We start from the raw sequence: 10208 nt of genomic DNA on the forward strand, positions 1-10208 counted from the left end.
TTCAAATGCAAACGGAAAGAAAATGTGTTAAGTACAGAAATACAGAAAGAACAAATATGAAATATGAAGCCAGTCCATTTGTACAAATATCCAATACATCATAAACTGATTTCATCCAGAATGACTAACAACAGATACTACATCTACCTGCTGCTTGCATTTACCCATGTTTGATTGTGAATGCAGTCTAGAATTATGCCCTCGATCATGTAACAATCCACCGCCAAACTGAAAAGATCCCAAATAAATCCATAATAATCCCCAATTACCAGTGTGAGGTTCTTTTTTGCAGGAAAGTATTACAAGACATCTTGAACGCTTATTATCATGAAAGATCTATTTATAATGAAGGAGCTGGGAGGGTGCAGATATTTCAGGATCTTGGCTATCACTCTTGTCTTTTCAGCCACTTCCATAAAGAGAATGATACCCAGAAATGCCAGAGGATGCCAGCAATATATACTTTCAGCAGCCTGTGCTTAACCAGTCCTCCCCTCCGCTAAGTCTGTCCTTCTCTCCTCTTTTTTCTCACAGGTGAGACCCATTTTCCATTATTTCCCTTTCAGCATGCATTCCACTATCAGTCCTTCCTCTTTAAAACACTGTCTATCTATCTGTTCTATATCTATATGTCTATGATCTAGGGGTAGCATTGATGATTCAATGAACCTTCCCTTATAGTTTGTGAAAAATTGATAAATTTATGATGAAGGACTTAGACATAATTCATGTAATTTCAGTTCACACCTTGGTTGTGCTGCATTTCCATCTGTATTTTAGAAACCTCAGTTCTTCTGCCCAACAGAATTTAGGGGCAATATATGCTTGCCATGTAAACCAGTTTCAAAAATGAGAACCTAGCTCTGGCTCAAGGTGTTTCAGCCATCATAGGCTTAATAGAACCTTTATGCCATACAAAGCTGCAGTGAGAGCATATATGTTTCCAGGAGTTTATTGCTTTTATAATATTATGATTTTTTTTTTCACAGTTTGAAGAATCACTCTAATAGAGAAATAGAAAACTGGTGGTTCTCTTTAAGTATAGAATGAACAGGGAAGCTGAAGTTATGCACTGTACACACAATTCATATTTATTATACTGCAACAATTATAGCAAGTTGAATCAAAAAGGATAATGGGGTTTTCATTTTAAAGTGTGCGGAGATTTCTGCAATTGGAAGCTTTCCTAAGATTTTTTAAATGGTGAGATTAATGGCAATTATATGAATAATTTCGCTTTCTGTTGCCGGACTCCAGACACTTCATAATTTGATAAAGCTTTATTTCACTTTTAATATCATTGTGGACATGGAAATTTTAAGCATTGATTTTTTTTCCTGGTGGATTGTATTTGTGGTGAATATTTGATAAAAAGACCAGATATAAATGTTGGAGGCTCTGTGCTAGTGTATAAACATTATATGGGCTGGAATATGGAATTTAACTAGTAATAACTGATAATTTCCATAACTAGCAATTTAACTGGTAATTTCTCAGAAGTGTAGGTGTGGTGATGGATTTCTACAGTCCTGTAAGTCAAAAGTGATAGTTTTAGACCAGGGAGAACAACTAAGAAATTAAACACAATGTGTTTCATTCAGCATCAGTAAATGCTGCTGCAGATACATTCACTGCTTGTGAGTTTTCATTATTTCTTTTCTTAGTAATTTGGCCTTATCCACAGGGACATCCATAGCAAGTTTACATTTTTGCCTATTATCTGCCCAAGCTGATGGATATTTCACTGAAGCACTTTGAGCTAGGGCACTGTATCTTACATTACATGCATTTAGCAGATGCTCTTATCCAGAGCAACTTCCAGCACAATAGAGCATAAGTGTATCCATTCAGGTTAGATGAGAAACAGTGTCAGACCAGGCTAACAACACTCCCAGACCAGCGAGTGTGAGCATAACACTATTCAAGTCCTACCACAAGTTAACTTGTGCAGTCTGACTTAGAAATGGAAGCCAAGTATATTACTTGTTCATGGCACTGCTCCAACTGGGACTAAAACTATCTTCTAGCTACAAGTGCTTATCAAAAAGATGGGTCTTAGTTTTATTCTGCAAAAAAATGTGTGATGTGGCACAAATGGAGTAGCCCAAACAAAAACGAAAAGCCCAACCAAATGAAATCATTTATGGAACATGATACTGTACCAGTCGTTAATTTTTCAGGCTCTCAGTGAAGGTGGTAGGGCAACTCACAGTCCTGTTCCAATGCTCATAGCTTCTAGATACCCAAAGAAGATTTTTTTTTTTTCCTGCAGTGCGGGAATGGTGCCACATGACCTCAGTTTCAAACATTTAATGTCATTGTCCTTACTCTAGCAAGGCAGCCTCATCCTGCTTCAATGCAGAAACACTTTTTTGCCTGACTTCATCTGACCCATTATTTTATTATATCGTTGTAAATTACATCACATTATTTGCGTAGCAAATGCCCTTATTCAGGGTGGCTTATACAGCGTTCACATGACACATGAATTATTCATATAGCCAAGCATTAACCACAGAAGCAAATCTCCTTCAGTACTGTATTTAAGGGTACACAAGCAATATCCTACTTCAAATTCAAACCTGGAACCTTCTGGTTACACAGCTATTTCCTTACACAGCTTTCCTTGTGAAGTTACACAGTTAGGGGCTCCTGAGTATCTCAGTGGCTAGGGTGTTCAGCTAGAGTGCAAGCTGAGCCCTATGGTCCAGATAAGATCCCATCCATGGCAAGCTGAATTTGTTCTGCCAAGGACAAGAGTTGGTATGGGGACAGGGGTTTCTCATCTCACCACTCTTGGGCACACTATGAGTTGTCAGGTGCCTGTGAGTGGACGGATGATATCAGCAGAAGAGCATAAGTGCCCACTCTATTGCAGTGCACTGTGTGACTAGTATTGCCAAAAAGAGATGATGGTGCTTGATGGTGATATGAGTGCATCAGAGGATTTCATTTGTGTTGCCTCAGCACTCCTATACCAGTGCACACATTGTTGAGCTGAGTCTTGCATAAACAGTTATCGATTCCTAAATAGTGTTACCCAAAGGGGAAAGGCATTTAAAAAGAGGCACAGTTATGGCTAATGTTTAGTCATTTTCACTTGTAATTCCAAGTTTGACACTATGCACAGGTTCTCTTTTCAAATGGATGAAAAACATCCCATATTTCTTTTCCCAGGGCACGACAAAAACCAAACGCCAAGATGTCGGAGTAAGTATTCTGTTTACATTGTTTGCATTGTTCACTGTTGTGGCAGTGAGTGTGATCTTCATGAGTGGTTGTTTTACGTGTTGACTAATTACCCTCCAAACCAACAGGAAAAAGATGACATCGAGTCGGAAGCACCATCTGAAGGTAAAGTGCTGTTGTAAACATCTTTCCTTGTGTTTCCTTTTTTCACTTTTCATTTACCTGTCTGTTTTAGCCGTTTTAGCTATACCCTGTGCATTTCTCATAATAGTTTATATGAGGGATTTCTGTGCTTTTTCAAGTAACTTGTGGCTTGACTTCAACTAACATGCACATTGGGTGCTGATTTCCAGAGCATGATGCTCTCAATTGCTAAAACTCTGCTGGAGAAAGAAACAACTGAACGGCAAGAAGAGAGGCAGAAGTATATGGATGAGAACTGCCCCCCGCTGACCCTCCCTAACTCTGTGCAGGACTTACAGGTGTGATATGAACCAGTAAAGTCCTTCATTTCGACTTTTACTGGCCTCATGACCATTAACATACGAAAGATCCACTTATTGCTGAATTTAAGATAATTGTAGGCTAAACTGGAAATAAGACAATTTAGAACAATTTGTACAGTCTTGTTTTCTAAATGTCTACTCAGGACCTGTGCAAAAAGCTCCAACAAAAAATCGACAAGGTTGACGAGGAGAGGTATGATCTGGAAGCTAAAGTCAACAAGACTAACAAGGAGGTAGCGTCTGTTCCATCTCTCCAACTTAAAATGTCTGGCTTCTCTCTATTTGACTATCTGTAGGAGATCTTGTTGGCTCACTGATGCCTGCTTGTGTCAACCTTTCCAGATTGAGGACATGAAGATTAAAGTGATCGACCTGAAGGGCAAATTTAAGAAGCCACCTTTGAGGAAAGTGCGTATGTCTGCCGATGCCATGCTCCAGGCCCTACTGGGCTCCAGGCACAAAGTGACTCTGGATCTGAGAGCCAACCTGAAACAAGTGAAGAAGGAGGTGAAGGAGGAGGTGGGTGCCCCCTCTGGTGATTGTGCAGTACTACAACAGAGAACAGCTTAGAAAGGGGTGATGCAATGACATCATAGTAGCCCAGTTCTAAAGGCCAGTGAGGAGCAGATGCCTGACTGCCCACTTGAACTTTTCAACATTTAGTTTTTCCCAAAAAATGTTGCATGCTTGATATGAATTACATCTAAATGTTAAAAAATTATATGTGGTCTGTTTATATCCCCCTTTGGTGACATTATAGTACAGTAAGACAATACTGCTAAGGAGGGGGACATCACTGCAGATCATTTTTTTCGGCCTTTTTAGATCATAGATTCACTTCTAGCTTTATAGGTTGTAACAGAACACATGCTGACACACACACACACTCAGTTCTATATCGTGGTCTATACTCAGAGTTCCCAAGGTATCCAAGACCATAGCCCATATAAAGAGTGATTATGTTTTCTGTGATCCATGATGTGCAGTCTAACAATTATTAAATTTGTCATACATGTTAATAACTGCATGTACACTAGCCATTTCAGTGTTTAGGTTTAATAGTGTGACTATCTGTGTAAGGGCAATAACATACATACATATTTCATATGCATGCATATGCTTGTGACCCACATCAACGTCTCTTAACACCCCAAACCCACATTTCAGTAACCCCTGGTCTGTTTCTCAGACTTCATATTTCAGATATTATATCCTGACCCAACCACTCTTTCTTGCCCTCGCAGGATAAGGAAGCGGTTGGGGACTGGCGTAAGAACATTGAGGACAAGGCTGGCATGGACGGCAGGAAGAAGATGTTTGAGGCAGAGGCTTAAATGGGTTACCAGCTGTGCTGCTGTGTTTTCCAATAGGCGTTCATGTAAGCCGTAGAGTGCTATCAATTTTCAGTTATCAGTGCTCTTTGGCTGAATGATTATGGAATCCTGGCTTGCTGTTTACACATTGTAAACTTTTTTTAGTCAGGTAATGTAGAGAGGGAAACCAGAGGTGGATTTCAGTAATCATTGTAGTTTTACCATTGCCTCAGCTATTGCATTTGCCAAAACATTTTTTTAGAATGTTGTGCATATGAAACATGTATCTTGCCAAGGGATATGTTACCATGCCATGCATATTTCACTAAATAAAGCATGTTAGGAAAAACAGGACGTTTCCTTGTCTTTGTGATCCTAGCTTGCTCCTCCTCTCTTTCCCTCCCATTCTTACAGTAGCTGTCACTAAAGCAGTGAATTTACCCAACCTTGTATGTTGTATATCATTGTTTTTAAAAGCATCACAAAATTTTGAACACACACATATCACATATACACACAGACACAGTCATAGAACATAAAAAGCAAGACATTCCTTTGCCTTTGACAGTATAATTTACTGCTGAATTTTTCTTTTGACTTTTAGATATCTCTAACAGTTATGGTCTAATTAAGAGCTTTTAGGAGTCCTGAAGTCAGTGGGTGGCCACAGATTTGCATCCTGAGTGACATAGAGAAGATCATGTGACCTGGTCAGGGTTGAGTTGCTCATCCTGAGAGACCACCTGGTGAACAGATACGGCTTAGTTAAATATGACAGGTAAAGACTGTAGCATGGGTGATCACTGATGTCACTGAAGTGTCCCCCAACAGCCTCTCTTCTGCTCCCCTCATTCCAAGTCCCTCTCTTCCCAGCTCTACTTCCGGAAAGCAGAAGGGAGAGAGAATCTCATGTTGGCAGGTTTCCAGGAAAGGCCGTTCTCGAAAACTTTGTCCCTGTCTAATTACATTGCCACTGAAATGTGGGTTGGAATGAAAGGGGCGAAGAATAAAATTCTTGCCTGAATTGGAGAATGACAGACCTGTGAAGCATTTGCTCAGAAAAACAGAATGTAGTAATTCTGATCTGAATCTTTTTTTTTTTTTCCCTGGAAAATATTCTGTGACAAATTACAGAAACAACAGTATCACTAACTCCAAGAAGACACGAGAGTGTTATTTTAATTCCTAAAAAGAAGTGTGAGTACAACATGAACATACGGTTTTCATACCCAAAATGAAAAGCTCCAAATAAGTTGTCAAGGGGTGCTTGTTTTCTTTTAAAAAACTGATCATTTAGAGGCTAGGTCTTTGGAGACATTTTGAATTGCAAGGGAAAGTTACATGGCAGCTGAGAGGGGGTGGGGGGCAGAGAGTATTTCAGGAGTTTGACATCCTATTGGTCTAAGGAAGAATCCACTTCCATAAAGAGAAAAGGGGGGTTCACTGAGCTAACAGGGAACGGCTTATATACAACCTTAGAATTTCCTCTATCTGGGTTTGCCAGCTTTTTGTCATCCTTCTGCCAAATCTGTCCTGCTTTCCTTCTGCACTGCTAGGTGAGATCTTTTCTATTCCTCTTCTGATTCCTCCTTGTCACACTGAAACTAACAGCATCACTCAGGTTAAGCATTCAAAGAGCCTAGGTTCCATGGAGCTGGTACACATTCATTCAAAAAAAGAATACTTATTGTTAAACTCCATTATTCACCTTACTTCACCAACCACTAATTGCAATTTAATGTAATTCAAATTTAACATTATGGGGCAGGATCAGGGGCCCTGTAGGGAAAGCCTCGTGCTTGACACCAGTAGGTTGTATACCAAAGCTTTTAAAACGGGCTCACTTTTGGCCCTCAGCATTGCAGAAAGGGCAAGGGGCATCTGCCCTTTGATAGACTTGAGTCCTGTCCAGGCTTGGGATGTTTGTTTGTTAAGCTTCATGCCAAGAAAACTGATTAACTCTGATTCTAAGAGATATGCAGGCTTGGATATTATTTCTGTGGTGTTCCAGGAGCTTGATGTTGTCAATGAGGTAGTGTGAGGATCATGTAACTTACACATTTTGAAATGTTTTCAAGGATAGTAATGATGATAAAAGGAATGGAATTGATGCAATTGATAAAAACATGGATTATTTTGATGCTGCACAATTAGGAATGCCACATAGTTGGATTTATTAATGTTTTCAGAATTTCACTGTCAGTTAACACCTTACTTGTTATGGGCCATCAGTTGTTGAGATGTACTGCAGTATTTAAATGTACAGTATCTCTCTGTATATACAGTATAGGGATCCCTTTGGAATGACAAACATTTTGTGAAAGTCCTACTGTAGATGAGCACCGCCATACCTTAAGCTGTGAAAAAAGAAAAAGAACAAAGAAGGAAAAAGATATAATAACTTAGAAAGCAGAAAGCCTGAAGGAGAAACCTCAGAGTTCTGTCAACACCACAGGCACAGAAATAAGATGGAACTCCATATGCCCTTGAAGAGAAGAAAAAAAAACTAACAAAACAAAAAAATGTTATAATGGTCTCAACCATCTCAAGGATTTCCTTCTGGAAGCTAAGGCTGATACCACCTGTCATGGTTTTGTGTGTTTATGGCCTCCAGGGGAGAAACGCACCACAACAGAGCGATTTGAGAGGACAGCTGGTTCCCCAGACCCCATCTAAATTTAGATTCTCTCTGCTTTTTCTGAATCGGCACAGGGCTCTGTTAGATCCCACTGCCTCAAAATTTTTGGTTATTATCTGATAATATACATAACATAGGGCTGCAACTAACAGCCAGAAATGAATATTCATGTATTTCAGCCCATATTCACAGGTAGAATACCTATATCAATGTTGACTATAAGGTTACCACCCCTTCAGATCATACTCTTTGTCTAGCTTCTTTTCAAATAAAAAATTTTACTTACTAAAATTTTACTTAATTGATGTGAATTTCACAGATGAAATATATAACATGTTAGTCCCTTACCTTCCTTTTCACAGGGTGTGAAACAAACGGCCAAGATGTCTGAGTGAGTATTCACTTTGTAGTGTTTTCCACATTCAGTGTATGCTTTGCAAGATATTGGCTTTTGTGCATTTGGTTATATTCTCATGCTTGAAAATGAATATACAATAACAATCACTGAAGATAGTTTTATACTTTATGGGGCAAAATTACCATTTGTCTTTATTCAGCCCTGTTTCACTTCTTTTCCTGTGAGTGGCCTTTAATTACAATGAATTCCATTCCTCTCTTACTCAATAGGAAAAAGATGACATCGAGCCGTAGGCACCACCTGAAGGTACAATTTCAGGCTCAGCAGGTTTACTGTGCCTGAAAGTTGTTAATTATCACTGAACTTGCTTGGTCTAAAAATTAGAATCTGACATTGGTGCAACTGGATCTACCTTTGATCTTTTGGTGGGATTGAACTTTTGGCAACATGTGTGTGCTTGCTGTTTTCCAGAGCTTGATGCTCCAGATTGCTGCCAGTATGCTTGAAGCTGAGGCAGCTGAGGCAGAGGCAGAGAAGACGAGATACATGGAGGAAAACTGCCCCCCACTGTCCCTGCCTGGAACCATGCAGGAGTTACAGGTGAGATGCCAACCAATCAAATTATCCACATTAATTTTCTGCCCCCCCCAGGTGAATGTTCCTTACCCAAAACCCAGTCATTACTTTCCCCAAGATGATTTCCCATATTTTTAGTTAATGTTAACACATTTGTAAATATTATCACATTTGTGGATTGTCTTCCCTCGAATAGATGACCCATTAACTGTTTGCTGTTAATTCATCAAATTGTACTGGACCTGTATTTTAAATGCGTTAAGATGTACTTTTCCTGGCTTACAATATAACAAAATAAGCACTTCCATTGACCCTGAAAACAAATGCAATGGTGACCTACAGCTTTTTAAGAGATTGAGATGTCCTTATGATATTCACAGGGTCTTATTTACTCTTTTTGGTTGATATGTCTCTTCAGGACCTGTGCAAAAAGCTCCACCAGAGGATTGATAAGGTTGATGAGGAGAGGTATGACATGGAAAGCAAAGTGAACAAGACTAATAAGGAGGTAGAGCCATTTATGTGTATCCTATGTGTACTCGCTGCTGCTTGCTTTCCCACCTTTATTTTTATCCCTGTTGGTCTTCTTGAATCACTGATGCCCTCTTGTGTTCGCCTCTCCCTCTGTCCAGATTGATGAACTGAAGATTAAAGTGATTGACTTGAAGGGCAAGTTTAAGAAGCCAGCTCTGAGAAAAGTGCGTATGTCTGCTGACGCCATGCTCCAGGCCCTGCTGGGCTCCAAGCACAAAGTGTCAATGGATCTGAGAGCCAACCTGAAACAAGTGAAGAAGGAGGTGAAAGAGGAGGTGGGTGCCCCCTTTGGTGATTGTGCAGTACTACAACAGAGAACAGCTTAGAAAGGGGTGATGCAGTGATATCACAGTAGTCCAGTTCTAATGGCCAGAGAAGGACAGTTGCCTGACTGCCCACTGCATATGTGCAACACATGGTAGCAGGATCTCCTGATGAATTTTTGTTCTTAGTGAACATTTTTTTATTTCCAAAAAATGTAATGTATTTGATAAGAATTACATGTACATTTCCTGTTTAGAAAAAAAATATATATGTGGCCTGTCTATATCTACTGACCATTTCTATTCTTTTTGGGGAAATATTTAACAGGCTTACTAGATTATGCAACAGTTATGTAACAGTTAATGCTTAAGGTAAACACAAGCATTATGTGTTTGGTATTGCATTAGCCTCACCATAAAAGTTCTATACAAAAGTACTATATAAAAAATTAAGTTTGGTGATTTGACCTCTCTCACTCACAGGAGAAAGATTCAGTTGGTGACTGGCGTAAAAACATTGAGGACAAGGCTGGCATGGATGGCAGGAAGAAGATGTTTGAGTCCGAGGCTTAAATCGGTTTCCATGGGTGCTGGGCTTCTGTGTGCCTTACGAAAATGCCAATATCAGCCATGCACCACTCTCCATTTTAACTTGACCTTTGAATAATAATCTTGGCCAGCTCAATTTCACCTCTGTTGAGGTTACCAGTAAATACTCAAAATAATTTGGTAAAAAAATACATTGTGTCCAAAAATACTCTGTAAATAAATGATTGGAACAAAAGGAAGTATGCTATCCCTTGTGGTGTGGGCTTTGTTTTGTCTTGCATT

General features: G+C 39.5%; 2 protein-coding genes across 2 annotated transcripts; both read left to right on the forward strand.

The window, feature by feature from the left end:
• The first annotated feature begins 421 nt into the window (after positions 1–421).
• Positions 422–5360, forward strand: LOC118781806 (troponin I, fast skeletal muscle-like). Its single transcript, XM_036534897.1, has 7 exons — positions 422–534; positions 3178–3210; positions 3318–3354; positions 3543–3671; positions 3839–3928; positions 4038–4214; positions 4940–5360. The coding sequence occupies exons 1-7, from the start codon at positions 437–439 to the stop codon at positions 5027–5029; spliced, it is 654 nt and encodes a 217-aa protein (XP_036390790.1). The 5' UTR covers positions 422–436; the 3' UTR covers positions 5030–5360.
• A 1146-nt stretch (positions 5361–6506) lies between these two features.
• LOC118781812 (troponin I, fast skeletal muscle-like) lies at positions 6507–9963 on the forward strand. The gene is made up of 7 exons (XM_036534903.1): positions 6507–6564; positions 8009–8037; positions 8274–8310; positions 8476–8604; positions 8999–9088; positions 9213–9389; positions 9861–9963. Exons 2-7 carry the CDS (start codon positions 8030–8032, stop codon positions 9948–9950), a joined length of 531 nt encoding a protein of 176 aa, XP_036390796.1. The 5' UTR covers positions 6507–6564; positions 8009–8029; the 3' UTR covers positions 9951–9963.
• Positions 9964–10208: the final 245 nt, after the last annotated feature.

This window comes from Megalops cyprinoides, chromosome 8, assembly GCF_013368585.1.
Source record: "Megalops cyprinoides isolate fMegCyp1 chromosome 8, fMegCyp1.pri, whole genome shotgun sequence".
Classification (NCBI taxonomy): domain Eukaryota; kingdom Metazoa; phylum Chordata; class Actinopteri; order Elopiformes; family Megalopidae; genus Megalops; species Megalops cyprinoides.

Bases quoted from the DNA above. Each gene is read 5' to 3' on its own strand.
- LOC118781812 (XM_036534903.1), top strand. The intron at 8,311-8,475 runs GTACAATTTCAG...GCTGTTTTCCAG, and splicing joins GCCGTAGGCACCACCTGAAG to AGCTTGATGCTCCAGATTGC. The intron at 9,390-9,860 runs GTGGGTGCCCCC...TCTCACTCACAG, and splicing joins AGAAGGAGGTGAAAGAGGAG to GAGAAAGATTCAGTTGGTGA.
- LOC118781806 (XM_036534897.1), top strand. From the start codon at position 437: ATGCCAGAGGATGCCAGCAATATATACTTTCAGCAGCCTGTGCTTAAC. The intron at 3,929-4,037 runs GTAGCGTCTGTT...CAACCTTTCCAG, and splicing joins TCAACAAGACTAACAAGGAG to ATTGAGGACATGAAGATTAA. The intron at 4,215-4,939 runs GTGGGTGCCCCC...TTGCCCTCGCAG, and splicing joins AGAAGGAGGTGAAGGAGGAG to GATAAGGAAGCGGTTGGGGA.